This window comes from Microtus pennsylvanicus, chromosome 15 (genome assembly GCF_037038515.1).
Source record: "Microtus pennsylvanicus isolate mMicPen1 chromosome 15, mMicPen1.hap1, whole genome shotgun sequence".
Lineage (NCBI taxonomy): Eukaryota > Metazoa > Chordata > Mammalia > Rodentia > Cricetidae > Microtus > Microtus pennsylvanicus.
In genome coordinates, this window is record NC_134593.1 from 56,147,089 (window position 1) to 56,167,474 (window position 20,386).

At 39.2% G+C, this 20,386-nt stretch overlaps 1 protein-coding gene across 17 annotated transcripts in view; it reads right to left on the minus strand.

Moving 5' to 3' along the window:
- Positions 1-20,386, minus strand: part of Mycbp2 (MYC binding protein 2) — a 229,015-nt gene that overhangs the window by 13,997 nt on the left and 194,632 nt on the right. For 13 of the 17 annotated variants that reach the window (XM_075950196.1, XM_075950189.1, XM_075950195.1 and 10 more), the window contains 12 exons: positions 18,739-18,804; positions 17,255-17,494; positions 16,747-16,845; positions 14,862-14,942; positions 13,359-13,625; positions 12,443-12,726; positions 9,705-9,801; positions 7,890-8,009; positions 4,757-4,858; positions 3,950-4,078; positions 3,473-3,605; positions 1,530-1,633 (listed from right to left, as the gene is read on the minus strand). In XM_075950196.1, coding sequence (XP_075806311.1) covers positions 1,530-1,633; positions 3,473-3,605; positions 3,950-4,078; positions 4,757-4,858; positions 7,890-8,009; positions 9,705-9,801; positions 12,443-12,726; positions 13,359-13,625; positions 14,862-14,942; positions 16,747-16,845; positions 17,255-17,494; positions 18,739-18,804 — 1,722 coding nt within the window. Of the gene's footprint in view, positions 1-1,529; positions 1,634-3,472; positions 3,606-3,949; positions 4,079-4,756; positions 4,859-7,889; positions 8,010-9,704; positions 9,802-12,442; positions 12,727-13,358; positions 13,626-14,861; positions 14,943-16,693; positions 16,846-17,254; positions 17,495-18,738; positions 18,805-20,386 lie in introns of those variants that run through there. The other 4 variants (XM_075950186.1, XM_075950183.1, XM_075950181.1 and 1 more) reach the window with 2 other exon arrangements.

The window sequence follows — 20,386 nt, forward strand, 5'->3', positions numbered from 1 at the left end:
TGTGTGTTGTGTGTGTGCCCGCTGTCTGTGCATGTGTGTGTGCCTGCTGTCTGTGCATGTGTGTTGTGTGTGTGCCCGCTGTCTGAGCTTGTGTGTTGTGTGTGTGCCTGCTGTCTGTGCATGTGTGTTGTGTGTGTGCCTGCTGTCTGTGCATGTGTGTTGTGTGTGTGTCTGCTGTCTGTGCATGTGTGTATGTATGTGTGTGTGCTGTCTGTGCATGTGTGTATGTATGTGTGTGTGCCTGCTGTCTGTGCATGTGTGTATGTATGTGTGTGTGTCTGCTGTCTGTGCATGTGTGTATGTATGTGTGTGTGCTGTCTGTGCATGTGTGTATGTATGTGTGTGTGCCTGCTGTCTGTGCATGTGTGTATGTATGTGTGTGTGTCTGCTGTCTGTGCATGTGTGTATGTATGTGTGTGTGTCTGCTGTCTGTGCATGTGTGTATGTATGTGTGTGTGCCTGCTGTCTGTGCATGTGTGTATGTATGTGTGTGTGTCTGCTGTCTGTGCATGTGTGTATGTATGTGTGTGTGTCTGCTGTCTGTGCATGTGTGTATGTATGTGTGTGTGCCTGCTGTCTGTGCATGTGTGTATGTATGTGTGTGTGCCTGCTGTCTGTGCATGTGTGTATGTATGTGTGTGTCTGCTGTCTGTGCATGTGTGTTGTGTGTGTCTGCTGTCTGTGCATGTGTGTTGTGTGTGTGCCTGCTGTCTGTGCATGTGTGTTGTGTGTGTGTCTGCTGTCTGTGCATGTGTGTATGTATGTGTGTGTGTCTGCTGTCTGTGCATGTGTGTATGTATGTGTGTGTGCCTGCTGTCTGTGCATGTGTGTTGTGTGTGTGTCTGCTGTCTGTGCATGTGTGTATGTATGTGTGTGTGTCTGCTGTCTGTGCATGTGTGTATGTATGTGTGTGTGCCTGCTGTCTGTGCATGTGTGTTGTGTGTGTGCCTGCTGTCTGTGCATGTGTGTTGTGTGTGTGTGTCTGCTGTCTGTGCATGTGTGTTGTGTGTGTGCCCGCTGTCTGTGCATGTGTGTGTGCCTGCTGTCTGTGCATGTGTGTTGTGTGTGTGCCCGCTGTCTGAGCTTGTGTGTTGTGTGTGTGCCTGCTGTCTGTGCATGTGTGTTGTGTGTGTGCCTGCTGTCTGTGCATGTGTGTTGTGTGTGTGTCTGCTGTCTGTGCATGTGTGTTGTGTGTGTGTCTGCTGTCTGTGCATGTGTGTTGTGTGTGTGTGTGTGTTTGCCCATGGAGGCCTATGCTGGGAATCAAGCCTGGGTTCTCTGCAAGAGCAGCCACCGAGCCATCTCTTCTGCCTCATGTGGCTAGATACTTTAACTGGTTCCAGAACAAAATTAAAAAAAATACTTATGATAGAAATGAATAGGCAACACAAAGGGTCACCTTTGGGCTGGAACAAAGAGAAACTGCACTGAGGCAGAACTCCAACTCCTAATTACAATAAGTGAAGATGCTTTGTGAGGACCATAGGCTCTTTCTTTCTAGGATGACATAACCTCTAACTAATACCTACCTGGCAGTCTGCGTCAGAACAAACACTGCCCACAGCAGATAACTCCGTTCCACTCCTGGACCCACAGAAGCGGCAAGCTTCTGAACTACTTGTGGTGGGTTTGCCTAGGTTCAAGCAGAAAAAAAATCTTCCATGGAGGCATGATATTTATAATACAATATAGCTAATTTTGAAATAGCAAACTAGATTTTTTTCAGTTACTAAAGGCTGTAAGCCACCTTAAATATAAATAATCACCAAAGAGCTAAGAAACTAAAGATATATCTGAAATAAACTTGGAGAGGTTTTCAGTAGAAACCTGACCTTTTTAGCAGAAGAAACAGACTATGTAACTACTCAAAGTTAGTAGACTGAGCAGATCTGGGAAGCCCTTATCAAAATATACAACACTAGATAAAGATTTTAGTAAACACTCAAAGGACATAGAATAAAGGGTCAATTCTTGGTATTTTATATAACAAAATTACAAGACAGTATAAAATATGATTAGATTATAAACCTGAAAAATATAAAAAAATCTACCCAAGAAACTCTGCAATTTCAAAAAGAATTTAAATATGCTGAAATATTTAAAGAAGGATAAGGATTCCTTAAAACAAAGGTATTGTGCATTCTCCCAGACAGGCACACAAGATTTAGGATCAATAACTGATTCCAGAATTGACTGCAGAGCACCTAAACCATCAGACAAGGGTGGTTTGACATTCCATTTACTAATGTAGAGAACTGACAGATTATAGGAGAGGCTTATGTTGTAACATGAATGTCACCTTCATACAGAGTGCATTTATTCAGATCCATGTCCAAGGCCAAGAAGAGAAATTTGTGTCAGTGGGACAACTGGCAGAAATCCACAGATTTTCATGCTTTGTTGTAACTCTAAGTTTGTAAAATTTTATTTTATAAAAAAATAGAATGAAGCCAAGTAGTGGTGCACACCTTTAATCCCAGCACTCAGGAGGGAAAGGCCGGGGGATCTCTGTGAATGCTAGGCCAGACTAGTCTGCAGAGAGAGTTCCAGGAAAGCTAGGGTTGTTGTACAGAGAAAACTCTCTTTCAAAAAACCAAACCAAACCAAATCAAATCAAATCAAATCAAATCAAAACAAAACAAAACAAAAAAAATAGAATCAAAACTGTTTGAAATTCAAGTGTACTAGACATATATAAAAGATTGTTTAGGGCATTGCCTAGTCATCTTTATTAATTAGTACCACAGAACTATTTGGAAAGCCCCCCAAAGCACTAAATGTACAAGAGACTCTAAGAAGTGTCACAAAGTTATAGGACTTTACAGTCGAGCAGATGACAGCAACACAGATGTGGTACCCACAGTAGCACATTCACTTTTGCGGTCTTCATTAAAGTGGGAGGCTCCCTGACAAAGATGTAGGTGACATCACACAATGGAAGTACAGAGGTTAGTGGACTGCCCAAAGTCTCTGTGGTGGTTTGAATATGAACGGGACCATAGGCTCATGTATTTCAATGCTTTGCAAGGAGCAGAACTGTATTAGAAAGATTAGGAGGAGTGGCCTTGTTGGAGGGAGTATATCACTGGGGACAGGCTTTGAAGTTTCAAAAGCCCATGGCAGGTCCAGTCCCTTTCTCTGCCTGCCTGCTTGAGGATCAGGGCATAAAGCTCTCAGCAACTTCTCCAGCACCATGTGCCAACATGCTCTCCACATGATGAAATGAACTAACCTCTGAAACTATAAGCAACACCCCAATTAAATGTTTTCTTTGATAAGATTGCTTTGTCATGGTGTTAGTGACCGATGGGGTTTCATGACTTTTAGTCTGATGCTCTTTCTAACATAGAGGGCTGTGTCTACCAAAGCATATGCCATCAGTAAGCATCTATTTACATTAGATTAAGTAACATATAATTTATTATACATTGTGGACATGGTTCATCCTTCCCTTTTTAAGTTAATTCTTTACCTGTGTGTTCTCGGAATTCCACCATTGCCTTCATTGTTTTAGAATCTGCTAGTGCCATCAACCAAAACAGCTTCGTTCTACCACAGCCTTCATGAAGGTCAACCTTTATGGCTTCCTCTTCTTCTTTGAAGACCTGTTGTTCCATTACAGAAAAGGGACAAATGTGTTTGTGTTTCTGGGTAGAAGCATAAACTAAACACTCAGCAATGGTTTTCTTCATAAAGCACTATAAGAAGTTCCAGACATCTCCAGTGTTCTCTTCAGTCTTTACAACAGCTCCATGGTTATAATTAGGGTCCCAACTAAGTCTTGGAAAAGATAAACATTTGCTCAGGTAATAGTTAATAAGCAAGACAACTGAGAGTTCAAATAAGGCCACAAATTCCAACGAGCATTTCCCCTACTTTACTTCCATATTACTACAGGGTTCTTTTCATGCCCCAGACACTTATTAGGGCAAGAAGACAGAAATCCCACCTGTCTTTGATGAGTTTTAGTTCGTCGGTGCAGATGAAGGAATCTGTCACAGTCAGTACACAGATTTCCACAGATGTTGCATAGGATGATAGCTGCAGTTTCACCATCATCATGGTTATCACACATAGGCTGGAATAAGATATTTTTACACGCTACATTAGACTTACAGGAGACCTCAGACAAATGTTTATGATACTGACAGACTTCATTATAAAATCTGTAAGAATTTTAGAATTTGAATGTCAAACAGAACTAGTTATTGCAGGTATATTCCGTTATCAAAATCTCTCGAAACTATCTAATAAGATTAATGTGCATGTGGTGTTGAAAGGAAGATGCAGCACTTTCTTTAGTAACTTAATATTCTCCCAGTTATATACTCAAATGTTATGAACGATAAAAACTTTTATAACAAAACTTAAACATTTATCAGAAAAAGTTGAGAAGGCCAATGACATATCCTCTCTGAAATGACTGAAGCGGTCATGAGCCTCCTCTAGCTACCCCTTCAAAGAGGGTACATCACATTGTTCCTCTTACTGTTTTTCTTCCGTTTAGCCCCAAGAATAATCACATTTTAGCACAAATCAGTCAGGTTACAAATTTTGTTGATAGAAACATGAATCAGAGAATGATAAAGTTTTTTTTTATAGTCAAATATAAGCTCCTATTTCTAAAGCGTGAAGTACGTTTATGAAATGAACGTGGGCAAACTGGACATGTTTTCAAGAGTTTGATCTGAGCTCTCCCTACAAACTATGACTAACTACAAAGAAAAAGTACTTAGGGGAAACAATCCGACTTTACCATTTGTTTCTGTTGCCCATCTTTTCCCATCCACCTTCCTGATGAGAGGCGATCCACGTGGTCCTGGTCAAGAACACACAGTGATGCGAGAGCAAGCCAGAGCTGTTGAGGAGAAAGGCTGCTGCATTACTGATTATGTTGGGAGCACATTTACCAAATACTCACTGTCTGACACAGATAATAGCCAAATAACTGCTGGCTCAGTTTGGGAATGCACAGACACTCAGGAGTACCTGCATCTTCCTGACGTCACTGCATATGTGACATGCACCCAGTGGACACCAACTGAGCAGAGGATTATTTCTTTTTCTTTTTTTTTATATTTATTTATTATGTATACAATGTTCTGTCTGTGTGTATGCCTGAAGGCCAGAAGAGGGCACCAGACCTCATCACAGATGGTTGTGAGCCACCATGTGGTTGCTGGGAATTGAACTCAGGACCTCTGGAAGAGCAGGCAATGCTCTTAACCGCTGAGCCATCTCTCCAGCCCCACAGAGGATTATTTCTATACAGAACCACCATTTTCTACCTGACATGAAAGTGTCCTTTATCAAAGATGTACAAAAATCAGTCATTTACAGGAATAATATTTATTTTACATGTCTACTGTGTATTTTTCCAGCTAGCATATCTATCCAAAGCTCTATATTCCCAATGAGATGGTAAGTAGTTAGTTTTGCATTCCATAAGTATTTGTATACATAATAAGTTATCCTACATAATAATAATTCTTCAGACATTTCTATTGTCTCAAATGACCTACTTTGTACACTTGCCATAAATTAATATCTAAAAAACTTTAGAAAAGTCACCTAAAAATTGGAGGATATGGGATGTAGTGATATTTTGTTTGTGTTTTAACAAATAAAACTTGTCTGAAGATCAGAGTGCAGAGCTACGTGGCTAGAGGCCAGGGAGTGGTGACACACACCTTTAATCCCAGGACTTGGGAGATGTGGCAGAGGGATCTCAGTTCAAAGTCACCCTGGGTTACATAAAATTGAATCTGTTTAAAAGAGAAACAGAGCTCACACAAAGGTGATCCCTGTACTTAGGATCCTACGACTTTAACCCCAGCACTAGGGAGGTGGAGACAAGAGTGATATGGCTGGCTGGAGACAGGACTATAAGGCAGGAGGAGATAGGAGCTCAGTGCGGTCTGAGGTTTGATGGAGACAGATGGAGTCTTGGATATGCACTCTGAGGATAGAATCACCCCTTCTGTCTGAGCATTGGCAGTAGAGGTAAGAACTTTCTAGTGGTTGGTTTTCAGATTCTTTGATCTTCAGCATTCGCCCCTATATCTGACTCTGGTTTTTATTATTAAGACCAACTAGAATTCGTGCTACACTGGGTCAGATGGCTATGCAAATGTGAGACCCCAAGTTTAAGTTTAAACTGTTAGGACTCATGAAAAGCTGGGGATGAGAGAGTGTATGTCTGTAGTCTCAGAGCTCCTGTGCAAGATAAGAAACAGAGACTAGGGATTACTAGTGCAGGGAGCAGGGCAGGATCGCCAGCCGACATCGTGTCTTGTTGGAAATACACAACTCCATATTTGGCTATGCCTTTGGTAGCTGAGTGTAGTCGTCCCCCTCCCCCGCTTTCCGCATGCACGGTGGTTTAGAGTCCTTGGGCCTATCTTGACGCAGTCTAATGTCAGCTGATGGTGGCAACCAATCACAGGGTAACCCGTGTGCCTACTCCCTATATAAGCAGCTGCTTTAGTGCTCTCGGGGCCCGCTTCCTGCTCTCCTGCTCTCCCTCAACCAAGAGCACTCCATTAAAGCGTGATCTGAGAAGAATCCTCGTGTGGTGGTCGTTCTTTCTCGCTGGTCGAGAAGTTCGCCGCAACTAGGAGGCTTGCTGGTGGGCTGGCCTGCTGTTTGCAGCAGTAAAGTGACTGTCTCAAACCCGGTGGAAGGTGAAGACCAACACCTGAGCTGTTCTGACCTCCACATGTGCTATAGGCACAAAAGCATCTGTGCTCACACAGACGAACATGTACACAAACATGCAGACATATCACTCAAATATGCATGCATGCGATACACAGACACAAGCATACAAAACATTTTAACATTTTTGAGGAATATAAAGAGTGAACTTTAGTTTTACACAGAATGATATATTCAGTGATTAATGAAAAATTAAAAAAACTTTATATAAGTGAAAAGGAAATGAAGAATGAAAGAATTCATGAGTAGTAGAAAGGGGCTAACTGCAAAAATTGTTTAAGTGTCAAATTTATTATTATGGTAACATAAACTAGCATTTTCTGTTGTAACAAGATATAACTTATCTTCTACAGACTAGTGAATTAATCTAAAATATTTCTTTAGTGTAAATTGTTCCTAATGATGTCACACTGCCCTCTAATACTTTAAATTATCTTTGGAATTATAAGGCTCATAAAACCTGGTATGTTAAAAATTAGATATCTCATTTAAAGAATGTAACCCTATTTCCTCAAAAGTTCAACCCCACCTAAAATTGGTAAGTATTATATTAAAGAATTTTTATGGTCATTTATTTTATTTTATGTGCTGAGTATTTTGCCTGCAATATATATACATGTTCACCATTTGTATGACGGTGAAGGTCAGGACTGGGTGTCAGATGCCCTGGAAATGGAGTTATAATAGTTGTGAGCCACCATGACAGATGATGGGAGCAGAACTTGATCCTCTGCAAGGGTAACAAGTACTCTAACTGCTGAGTTTTCTCTCCAAGCCCAAGGATTGTTTTGTAAAAACAAAGCATACAACCCTAGTAGTTGTGTTACGGTTTGTCATCAGAAAGACCGTGTAGAAGGGAGTCTTATCTTTTAAGGGTCACCAGTCTGTCACAGCGTAGTGCAACTACTCAATTCACTGAGGTAAGCTACGGTAACTAGGTCAGCAGAAAGATGATATACACAGCATAACTTAGACTTTCCTAACCAGTATAGCCTCAGCTTCATAAGTAATAACAGAAGTTGATAAAAGCACCATAGTGAGCAATGATTACTACCACATTTACCTCATAACAGTCGTTTTGATGAATACCTATTTAACTACAAATGTGGACAAAGCTGACTTATGGATCACACATAATGACACAGAGTAAATACAAAATGATAAAAACTTACTCTAGTTGTTGCGATACACCTCACTGGAGACCTAAATTCTTCTTCCATCTTGGTCAAGGCAATGATGGTCTCCGCAATAGCATTTTTTGTCACTCGAGACCAAGCTTCGGACAGGTGACCCTATCGGCAGGACACAGTGTCAACCCAGTAAACTCTCTTCTCTAAATCGATACCCCACAGCACAGAGAGTATTCACTTATCGTAAGACCATGAGCTTTTGGAAAGGGGCACAAACTACAAATCCTTTACAGTCTTATGAAAATGCAATAGCTAATTTCTATTTTGATAATTTTAAAGTAAACAAAAAATTTAAAGTCTGAACATTGTTTACATGTAGTGCTCAAAACATTTTATTTCCTATTTGGATAAAAATAAAAGGTACAAATAAAGCTTCTACAGTTTTAAGTTTTGGTGATAGAACCTCAATATCTAATGTGAAACATATATACCTATTAATTACTAAATTAATTGCTTTAGATGCTAGTTCTAGAACCTAAGTGTATACATAGGTTCAATCTACAAGTATATTTCTTTCTCCTCAGTACTGGAAATCCAACCCAGGACCCTGTGAACAGCTATGCAGATTTTTTTCAGTGTTAAAAAGGTTTATTCATTTTGAGGGGCAGGCATGATGTCTTGGTGGTTATGGTCTGAGTGCTGTACTTCCAGAGGACTCGAGTTTGAATCCCAATAGCCCATGGCAGGCAGCTCACAGTCTGTAACTGTAGCTCCAGGAGATCTCACACCTTCTTCCAGCCTCTCCAGGGAGCTGTACTTCTGTGTACAATCCCCCTACCACCATATACACATAACTAAAATTATTTTTATTTTATATGAATGAATGTTTGCCTTTGCTTGCATATATGTATGTGTACTGTGTGTGGAGGCCAGCAGAGGATGTTGACTCTCCTGAAGTTGGAATGACAGACAGTTGTGAGCCATCACATGGGCACTAGGACCTGAACAAAGGTCCTCCTACAAGAGCAGTCAGTTTGTTCAACTGTTAAGTCATCCTTCCAGCCCTAGTAATATATTTATTTATTTTTTCACCACTGTAATATAGATTTTTAATGAGCACTAACACTTTATTATAGAATTCAGGTGATCAAAACATTCTTAAGCATTTTCTATCAACAGACATCCCAGAGAAGGCCTATTTGCCATGAAGCTTAAGAAAATGCCCACAGTAAAGAAAAATAATAGAACATCAGCTCTCCCACACCACGTGCAGGCAGTCTGTTAGTGGGCAACTGGTCATTCTCCTTTAAATTGCCTTTGTTCCCTTGGTCTCTTCCTCGGCTGTCTCCTATTGACAGTGAAATGTGAGCAGTGACCTTATGGAGCTAGCACTCGGGGGAGTACGTCCCTGTTCCTACAACCCAGATTTCCCTAAGCCAGTACCTTCAGACAGTGGTGCAGGACATCAGTAAAGAATATAAAAATTCAAACTTAGAACTGAGAAGGATGAAAAATGTCTACTTCTCGGTCTTTTTTATTTGTTTTTGGATTTTCAACATAGATTCTTTCTTACGTTAGGAAGAATGTATTTTATTTTATGTTTTAAGGTCCTGGAAAACTTAGCTAAATTCTCAGGCAAATTAATTGGGAGTTTGAAATGAACACACTTTAATGACAAATTTACCATCCACTGACAAGAACAATGGTACAGTAGTGAGCATTCTAAATAAAGTCTTTAAATAAAGCTTTAAATACTAATAATGTACTTTTGTTAATTTAGCAGAGCAAGCTGTTTTCTGTGTCAATCAGACCCCTACTTAGCTCACTGCTGCTGTCATCAGAAGCAAGGGAACTTACTGCAGCCATATCCTTGATAAGTTTAATGATGATCTCTGAGATCTGAGTAGGAGTTGAGCCTTTCATCCACCAGTGGCTTTCACCACGTCGGAGGTAACTACAAGAAAACAGCATTATTTCAGCAGAGCATTTTAATTGTTTGACTGAATTAATTGAATGTTTTTAATTCTGTTACATTTTTATTCATGTATTTTGTTGTATGTATAAGTATGCCACAGTATACACGTGGAGGTCGGAGAACAACTGTGTGGGGGATGAGAATCAGGCCACGTTATGAGGCTTGGTGGCAGGTGGTTCTACACGGGCCATCTCACTGGAGTCCTGCTATGAAGCCTATGTTAGCCTTTAAGTTACTAATCTCCTTCCTTGTTTACATGGATGCTAGCATTACAGGTGTTATCTAATGATGACATCTTATTTTGTTAATCACATGTTTACTTATTATTTTCATGTGTATGTGTGTGTGCTAGCATACATGTATGTGCACACAGGCATGCAGAAGCCCACAGAAGTCAGAAGAGGGGGTGTTAATACCTTGGAACTGGATTTATAACTACCATGTGTGTTGTGAAGAGAACCCTGGTCTTTTGCAAAAGCAGAAAATTGCTCTTAATCACTAAGTCATCTCTCCAGCCTGCAATTGAAATATATTTTTTAAGTTAAAACATTACCTACCATAAGTCTCTTTATTAAATATTAAGAAAACAACCTGCTATATCACCACTATTTCAGTGTACCTTCCATGGTCACAAATGATTTCCAGTGCACATGGAAATACAACAGAATGTGTGGCTGGATATAAGGCAACTTTACATCAGTAAGCAAACCACTGCTTAACTGACTTTGTGTTCCTGTAAGCACACTGTCTACATGGAGGAAGTGACATTTATAATGTTCTGGTTTCAGCAGCTTATTGTCACAGGTTGGCTACATAATTTACATTATTCTATCATCTCTCTAATTTTCTACTATTGCATAAAAGTACAGAACATCCTGGCACATACACCTTTGTGCATGTATAGAAACTTTTAAGAAGAACTGGTGGCAGAAAATAAGCCTATTTAAAACACGAGGCATTAGTAACTGGCACCCAGAAAATGCGTGGGGCTGGAGAGAGGGCTCAGTGGTTAAAAGCATTTGCTGCCCTTGTAGGGGATTCAGGTTCAGATTCCAGCAGCAGGACGGTAGCTCTCAGCTGCAGTCCAGTTCCAGGACAGCCAGTGCTCTCCTCTGGCCATCAAGAGCACTGCAGGGATGCGGTGCATGCACATGCTTGCAAGCAAAACATTCATGTACATCAAATAAAGACAAATAAAAAAGAAAACGTTTATTCTTTCATAATGTTCTTAAGCACTCTATGTATTTTGTTATTTAAATAATGATATTTACATATATGTGTGAGGTATGTGTGCATGCATATGTTTGCTTGTGGATGTGGGTACATATGTAGGCCCAAGACACACTGGGCCTACATGTCTTCATGTCTTCATGTCTCACCTTCTATCAAGACAGGGTTTCTTACTGATCCGGAGCTCATTGTTTTGTTTACTAGTCTGGTCCTCCAGCTTGTTTAGGGAAGTCTTTGTCTCTGTTTCCTACCCCTGGGAAAATAGGCAGGGTCCACACCCAGCTGGCTTTTCCATAAGTTTTGGGATTTGAACACTGGGTCTCAGGCTTATGCTGCAAGTCCTTTCCAGGCAGAGCAATCTCCCTGGCCAGTAGTTGTTTCCTTTCTATTCCCCTGGCCTCTTGGCCTCTGTTCACTGACGTCTGTAACTTTTTCTGTGAACTGTTACTGCTATTTACCTACTGGTTTTTTTTTTTTGCTCTTTAATAAACATTATTTTAATCTTACAGCCTGTTGTGGAATATTATTTTAACATGTGTCACATTGGCTTATGCTGTGGAACATCTCTTTAATGATGCAAAGATGTGCTGCATTCTTTTATGTTACATTTGTTTAATTCTGTGAAGTTGTGCTACTTTGCCTGCCTAAAACACCTGACTGATTTAGTAGAGAGCTGACTGGGCCAATAAGAAGGCAGCAGAGGGATAGGCCGTGCTGCCAGGCAGGGAGAATAAATAGAAGAGAAAAAGAGGGAGGAGAGAGAAAGGATAAGGAGAGGAGGACAGCAGGGGCCAGCTTGTCACATAGCCAGCCACAGAGGAAGAAGGAAAGAGAGGTATAAAGAACAGGGAAAGGTAAAAGCCCAGAGGCAAAGGTAGACAGGTTAATTTAAATTAAGAAAAGATGGCTAGCTGGGTGGTGGTGGCGCACACCTTTAATCCCAGCACTCAGGAGGCAGAAGCAGTTAGATCTCTATGAGTTAAAAGCAAGCATGGTCTACAATTCAAGTTCCAGGAGAGGCTCCAAAGCTACAGAGAAACCCTGTTTCAAAAAACCCGGGGGGGGGGGAAAAAAACAAAAAGAGAGAAAGAAAGAAAAGCTGGCTAGAAACAAGCCAAGCTAAGACCAGGAAGATTAAGTCTCCTTGCATTTATGGGACACATGGTACTAAGCAGAGGTAAAAAGTCACGAGGTAGAACATAGATTAATATAAGCTGGTTAAAGGTTTAAGAGCTAGTTAGGAACAAGCCTAAGCTAAAGCCAAGCTTCCGTAATTAATAAGAAGTCTCTGTGTCATTATTTGGGAGCAGGCAGTACAAAGAAAGTCTACCTACAGGTGAAATTTGTTATGTTTTAACTTTTTGCCATTAAAATAGAGGGAATGACAAACCTGGAGTTGAAAATCATTGGCAGGGTGACTGTTGTAACACCTTTGCCCACCGTGGTGCCAGCTGTCCCAGTGATGGTGGTCCCCTTGGCTTTGAGCTGGACAGTGAGTGCTTTGGCAATGCATCCCAGAAACATGTCCAAGATACCCAGCTTATTCCAGTCTCCTTTCTCGGTTGAGTGAATGATATCACTGATGTCTGCTGGGGGCAGAGATTTCACTCCTATGATGCTGGCCAGGCGACTGGGGGTCACTTCAGGCAAAACTCGTCTTAGTAAGGAGGTCACCTGATAAGGAGATTGAAAGAATACATTTAAACACTGCTTTACAGTTATTTAAAATATACCTCATTCCTATTCTGTAGCTTTGAAATCTATGGAAAGAACAGAAACACAATTTAATACTTTTAATAAGTTATACTTTTAATGTTGAGAAGGAAAGAATATGACTTAAACATTTTTGAATTATCAGTGTGGTAGTGACCACCTAAGAAAGCTTGAAAAAATAAGTCTTTTACCTTTGTTCTGGATTAAATGACATAATATGTCTCTCGGCAAGAAGTTAATCAATATACAGAATACTATTTATCACACTACAGCGGTAAACTGGAACAGAATTTTCAGCAATAAAAAACATGGAGTTGCAGGGCATTGTGGCACATATTTTTAATCCCAGCACCCAAGCAGAGGCAGGTGGATCTCTGTGAGTTTGAGGCCAGTCTGGTATATAAAGTGAGTTCCAGGACAACAAGGGATACACAGAAAAACTCTGTCTCATCAGAACAAAACAAAAACAAACCACAGAGTTAAAATCTGATCCCAAAGAAAACAAAGTAATAAAAGCTCATGTTTAAGGACTTCTGGTTTTTAAGTTGTCAAGCAACAGAGAAGAAACAGAAGGATGTGGAAGGATGGGTCACCTGTCTCTGGACCCTAGGAGAAGCTGTGTGAAGCAGAGAAAAAAGGTCTTGAAGTAAAGTCAGCTGCTGAGCCAGGTACTGCCTGCCAACATTGGAGCCGCTTAATGCTAGGACCATGGAGAGCAGCTCGAAGCAGTAAGCATCTGAGGAGGCGTCTTCATCGTTGGGCTGGGAGTTGGCATTTTCCTTGCTGGATATGGCATGTTCCCACTCTTCACGAACTCGTGTGGCTTCCATGCGAATAGCCTGGACAATGTGAGCACAAACCTATGCGAAGGCAGCATAAAGAATATAAAATTTTATTTGTAAGTCTTTTTATTACTATTACTAGAATAAGCAAGAAATGCAAGTTAATGCTTGACTTAATACTCTTTTGTCAGTATAGTCTCAATTATATTATCCTCTTAACTCATCTTAAAAACAATGGAACAAAACTAGGGGAAACTATTACAAAATCTCAATAATTAAATCATTTGATATAAATAGCCAAATTAGTGAAGCAAAAAATAAAATATAAATTAAATTTATGCTGCTTTTTTCTCTTTAAGAAGATTTAATGTTATGAAAAAATAATAGGGTAAAAAGAAATCAGTATTTTATCTCTCCAGTTTTTGATGAATCTCCCTATGCTACCTAGACTAGGATTAAATTCAAGCCCTCCTTCCTCTGCCATCCAAGGAGAGATCACAGATGTGCCTTTGTGCTTAGTTTCTGTCTGTCTTCTCAAGTGCAGATTTTAGGTACCTAGCATTCCTGTACAAATCTAGACTTATTCCACTACCTACTTATAAAAATATTAATAATGGTACAGTTAGCATTATTAACTGCTCAGACCTATCCCTCCTAATTGAGAAAGATGGGAAGAAAATGTCATCTGTTACAGTTGGGTATTTACAACTAAAATAAAATAATGTACCCAGGTAGGTGTAGAAACTCCCATCTACACTCCCAGCATTTGGGGTGCTGAGAGAGGAGGATTTTGAGTTTAAGGCAGGTCTGGCTACCATAGTATAGTTGTTTCCAATCAATCAATCAATCAATCAATCAATCAATCAATCAATCAGTCAATCAATCAATCAATCAGTCAATCAATGTATTTATCCAGGGTACTTGGCAGCTACCTAGCTAAGGAAAACAGAGGACCAACAAAGTGAGGCAGCAAATAATAGTGAGAGAAGAGAGTTAATGTCTGTAACCAACGCTCTCCCCTCTTCTGTTTTTGTTTTATTTTGTTTCACAACATAGCCTGGACTAGACTCAAATTTCCTTCCTCCACCTTCTAAGTGCTGGGGTCACAGGCACGTGACACCAGGACTAACTCTTCAACATGATGCAGATATGGCAATGCAGTCACCTTTCTAGGAAAAGGCAGACACACATTCTACAATGTGTATTCCACAATGAAAAAGGAGCATTAAAAAGCCTTAATGAATTTTGATATTTTAGACTGAAAATCCCCAGACAACCTAACAGACAAAGATCACTGAACAGATGCTAACCAACCTGCTTTTGTAAGTTAGTCAGTTTACTCCTGCTGAATATGATTCCAACCATGTGTTCTTTCAGATCAGCATCGGATGTTGCCTTTATATAGGAAAATAGAAACAAGAAAGACTCCTTAGAAAAAAATTTGTATATTTGACCTTCTAGAGTGCCATGAGAAATAACTAAGCAGGTGTTCTGAGGTGCATTTATTTTAAGTTGAGGTGTATTGCACTAAGACAAAGGAAATAATTTTGACAAAGTGAATATAAAATAAACAAAATTTGAGAAAGAAAAGGTCTCAAACTCCCTTAAAAATCAGAAAAAGAGGAAGATATAAAAATCAAAGCAAATACATGGAAATAAATGGTAAAGGAGATGATTTCTACAAATAAAAGTGACAATAAAACTAAAAGCTATTTCCTCAAAAACACTGAATGCACTCTACACTACCCAAGAGGGAATGAAGACACAAGGAATAAACAAGCTTCACTACAGATACTAAAAAGATAGTAACACTGTATTGTACATGATTTATGCCTACAAGTCAGTAACCCAAACAGACTGACTAACAAAACTATTACAGCTTTCTCAAGAAGAAATGGGTAATTAGAAGAGCCCTGTACTTAGTACAGAAAGCAAATTTCTAGGAGGCAGCTTTTTATCGTCCATGAGCTAGAGCATACATAACTCTGCAGATAGTTGTTTCCATCTTAGTTGTGTCTACATCTTTCCTCATTTATTTATTTTTAAACAAAATATTTAAAAACAAAACAAAGCATATATGCCATTTATCTCTTTGAACTAAGCAGTTTCAGTTGTTTTTGGCATATTCACAGATATGTGTACCTATCTCCTGAGTTAACTGGAGATCATTGTCATCACCCCCAAAGAGATACTATACTATGTATCTATCATCCTCTAGCATCTTTATTATTATTGAAAACAAGCTACTCATTAACTAGAGATCATAGCATTGATTATTCTACTGAATGACAGTTAAGAAAATAAAAAAGAGAAATGTACAAGACTCCCTATTTTGATGTAATTGCTTTGCAAACTAGGAAGAGAAGAAAATGCCCTTGATCTAATTAATAGTATCTACACACACACACACACACACACACAAAAAATCTTCAGATAACATCACACTTTCCTTTAAGATCCAGAACAAGGTAGCTATCTGCTCTGTTGCTCTGCTCAACATGCATAGAGTGCTGAGTTTTACACAATACTGTAACCCAAGGTTGAGGCTTTCCCCTTAAGTGCAATGTTTTATTTCAGAAGCGTCAAAGTAACTCTTTAAAACAAAGTCATAAAGCATTAAAGAGTAGTTATTTCAGTGAAAATTTACTGCACACATGTTTAACAATACCACATGGGTCAAACACAAATTAGATATCTATGTGATCTATAAGCTATGATTCAGTGGAAGAGATGAGACGCATGTGTAGACAAACAAGATGAAAGAAACCAAGAAGACACAGAAGCAAGATAGAGTATTATGAACTTTAGCAGACAAAAAAACTGTTTTCCATTTGAGTAAATTGTAGAGACGTTCCCTCCTATTTTTGTGCTAGGACCAAAGAGGACAAATACAATGGAGGAAGGATAAGATAACCAATGGGTAGAGTTTAGTGATTTTAAAGACTCCAACAGCAACCAGCAAGCACCAGTACTTAGCAGCTTCTATATAAAGTAGATGTAAAACTCCAGCTAGCTCAGATATGGAAAGGTGAGTTGCTTTCAGATAATTCCTGTTCTTTCTAATGCAAATAAAAATATAAGCTACATATAAACTGTTGCCACATACTCATTAAAATGTACAGTAACCAAAGAGTTAGTTGTCTTACCAAAAGTAAGAAAATGAAAATGAGACATAAAATTTTAGGCTACAAATAAATACATTGTGTACTTTTTCCTCTCCTTCAGGTGATGACAAAAGTGCTTTTTCCTCTTGCTCTGGTGTAGGTTCAGCATCGCCAGAGATGAGCTTTCCAAACACCTGACAAAGAAAGCAGCCGCATGAGAAAGAGCTAACAGAGTGATTACCCTTGGAAAGCTGGCCAGCTTTCTAATTCTGAAGAGTTTTAGTTAATTAATGATTTTGAGACAGGGTAGAACTCTAGCCCAGGCTGTTCTGGAACTCATGCTGTAGCCCAGGCTGTCTTTAAGTCCTGATGCTAGTTCAGCAGCTGTTGGCTGCCACGCTCAACCTCGACTCTGAGGAGCCCCTCTAAGAACGCTCCTTCACACAGCACTATCACCACCTTTCTCAAACTACAAACGCAGCCGTGGGTACTGGTGAAGGCCTAAGAGAAATGAAAATGGGCTGAATCTGAAGACAGAAAATCTAATACAATATTTGTTGTATTCTCAAAATATATGTCAATTTATAGTGTAAGGACACTCACTTGAGATGTAATAAGTCTGAATACTCGGAGAGTCTCAGCTTCACAGTTCCTTTGCTGAGCAACACTGGCTGAGATCTGACCTGCGATTTTTGTGCTTTCACCATCTTTCCAACCCAGGACTTTTACTTGTCGAACTCTTAATGTATTTTCTGGGCCCTTTAATTCAATTTTGATGATGTGGTTATCGCCTCCTGGGAGTTCACTTGTTACCCAGCCAATATGCCTGGAATCCAAATCGACCTGGTTGAGCAGAAACAGGACAGGAACCTGATACAGCAGAATCACTTATCACTGTCCAGGGCTTAGCATCAGTAATGGCAAGCTCGAATAACAAACAACTGCAAAGATATTATCAGGTTAGTCCCATTATCTTATTTAAGTTTTGTGAGGTCAAGTAGTATTATTTACAGCAGATGAAATAAAGAAGAAAGTGAAGTTAACAGAGGTTGAAAGTCTCAGGAGGTGAAGGAGTTCAGAATTAATACAGGCCTGACTACCATATGGTTTCCCCTAACGAATTATGAGAGCAGAACTATATACTTTACATGATTCACCTACACTGCTTCTCAATAGAAGATAAACAATGAGGCCCTGCTTTATGCATCCTTATGTTAAACACCACTAACAAACAGGTACTTTCATTGTGCTGATACTTCAGATGTATATGTGACTTTTATTAAGGATTGAATGCCTATACAGAGAAAAATGGGTTTTGACACTACTCTTTCAATGAAATTAAAATTACTCTCATTATATTTGATAACTAAGAAGGGAACAGGAGACCTCAAGATGATTTATTTAGACATTTGCTATTAAATTTGTGACGTCAACACTTCTAAATTAGAGAGACGAAGCAGGAAAAGCGCCCTACTTTTTGGATAATTTCCCCAGATTCTTTAGCATTGGAATATTTCTCATCCTAAATCTCAATATGATTTGAGAAAAGAAAAGAAATCAAAGAAACTCATTAAATTTTGTGTAACAAAGTGCCCTCTGGAAAGGGTTTGGTTATCTCAGTTTTGAGTTTGTGCGTAACCTCAGACCTGTGCCCAGAAATGGCTTTACTTGTTTCTAGAATTGTTTTGTAAACAGTCATGCAACCTAGATATAGCTACTTAGCCAAAGCCCAGTTTTCTTTTCTTTTTTTCAATTTTGTTAAGGCTAACAACCAATTTTAACTTAAGATATAGGTGCATGAAGTTGGTGACCGTGAATCAGATGAATTTAAAGGCATTCAAGTTTTTGTAAAGCAATGAGACTAGAGACTGTAGTTATAATGTAACATTATAGGCTCATTATCAAAGACACTTGAGGAAATACTCCTAAGACATCAAGCACTGGTATGGTAGTTCTTGGTCCACAGACTATTTGTCAATTTATTACTTTGTAAATAAATGATTTTTCATGTTCTCCTGGTAGCATGCCAATACGGAAACTCAATGGTAAAAGCAGAGATGAAGAAAAAAAGACAAAATTTCAATTACCTGCTTTATTCTGCACAAATCTTCTACTGCTTTACCAGTTAAGAAGGTCATTGAGGTAACTTTATTCTATAACAGACAATTCAAAATAGTTATAGTATGCTCCTGCTCAGAAGATCTATAATAATGCCTTACAACCCACAAATGCCACATTATTGCTCTGCTGTGTTGTCAGTCCTAATTGACTCCATACCATTTATCGAACTAACCACAGTACCTACAACTCCAGCTATCTCTTTCTTACAGATGCTTAGATTTTAATATGTGTGGGAGCTCACATGTGACTCAGTTTCCATCTGGAGTCAATTCTGACTTGAAAAAGTCATTTGAGTTCAAGCTTGCCTGCTCTGCCTGCATCCTTGACGGCTGTGAGCACACGGGAAAGAGCAATTGGTCCATGAGAAAGACCATATTATCTACTAAGACACAAACTTGGTGAATGCCAGCCAAGGGCACACAGATAGAAGTAGAAACTGCTTGCTCAAGGACAGGGATTAGATACTGACTGTGGTTAGTTACTGACCGACAGTCTATGCTGTGCTTGGTTCTGTTTTTATATATACGCAGGCTCTGAAATAAACTCACGGATGGTTGGTATTCACCAATAGATCTTCCAGATCTATTATGTGTTTTCTGTCTCAGTTTCTTACAACTTCGTGATTGCTTCCAGATATCCAACCCGACTTTGTTGGAGCAGGCTCCAACATATGTGCTTTCTCAATTTGACCTTTCTCCCTTTAATCAGGTTCTAATCATTCAATTCTGTATCTTCATGTAGTATTTTTAACAATCCTGCTTGCTATATTTACTGTTTTGGAAGCACATGAAAAAGAAAGGTCACTTAGCTAACAGGTATTTGTGGGTGTCATGATGACTTTCGATAGGTCATCCTAGTAAGTTGTATTCTATTCCTTTAAAATACTTGTCAAGTGAGAGAAGGCCACATTCACACAGGAGGTAAATATTCAACAGTACATGTGCTGTGTTTCAGTTCTGGGGACCAGTCACCCTGGCACTAGAGTTAAGTAGTTGATATAAAGTACATCAAAAAATAGACTAACAGTAACTTCTCCTGAGTTGCTTATTATGGACTATTTATGTCAATGTAACTCAAAACAAAGGCTCACTGGTGGGTAGTTTGGGTGACAAAGCAATGTATTTTCTCAAGGAGCATATTTCTAATATAGCTGTCTTTTAAAGGGAAAGCAGACCTTACCTGACATACTAGATTTTTGTTTTTTTTTCCACAATGATTATTGTTAAACTCTCTCTATTTAATAAAAACAGAAATTCAATTTGATTGTAATAATCACTGTGAGGGGAAGTATGTCCTGGTGTAAGATGTACTATGAGTCAAAGATAAATTTGTACTGAGCAGTAAAAGCTAGTCAGAAACGTCTTGACTTTTTCTTGTAAGATAAATTACTTATACCCATTGGAAAATCCTGCTTCTAAAGAGGAAATAAGCTTATGTTATGTTAGCTTGGGCCTCTTTTCTTATTTGTCACTAGGGAAGCATGGACTAAGGAGCTGGCACTTGGTGTGGATGGTAGGTTACTGTAAGTGGCTTGTAGAGGGAACTAATGTGGTTGGCTTTACACGCAGGTTAGTTGAGATAAACCCCACTATTTTCATTTTTTCAATAAATAAA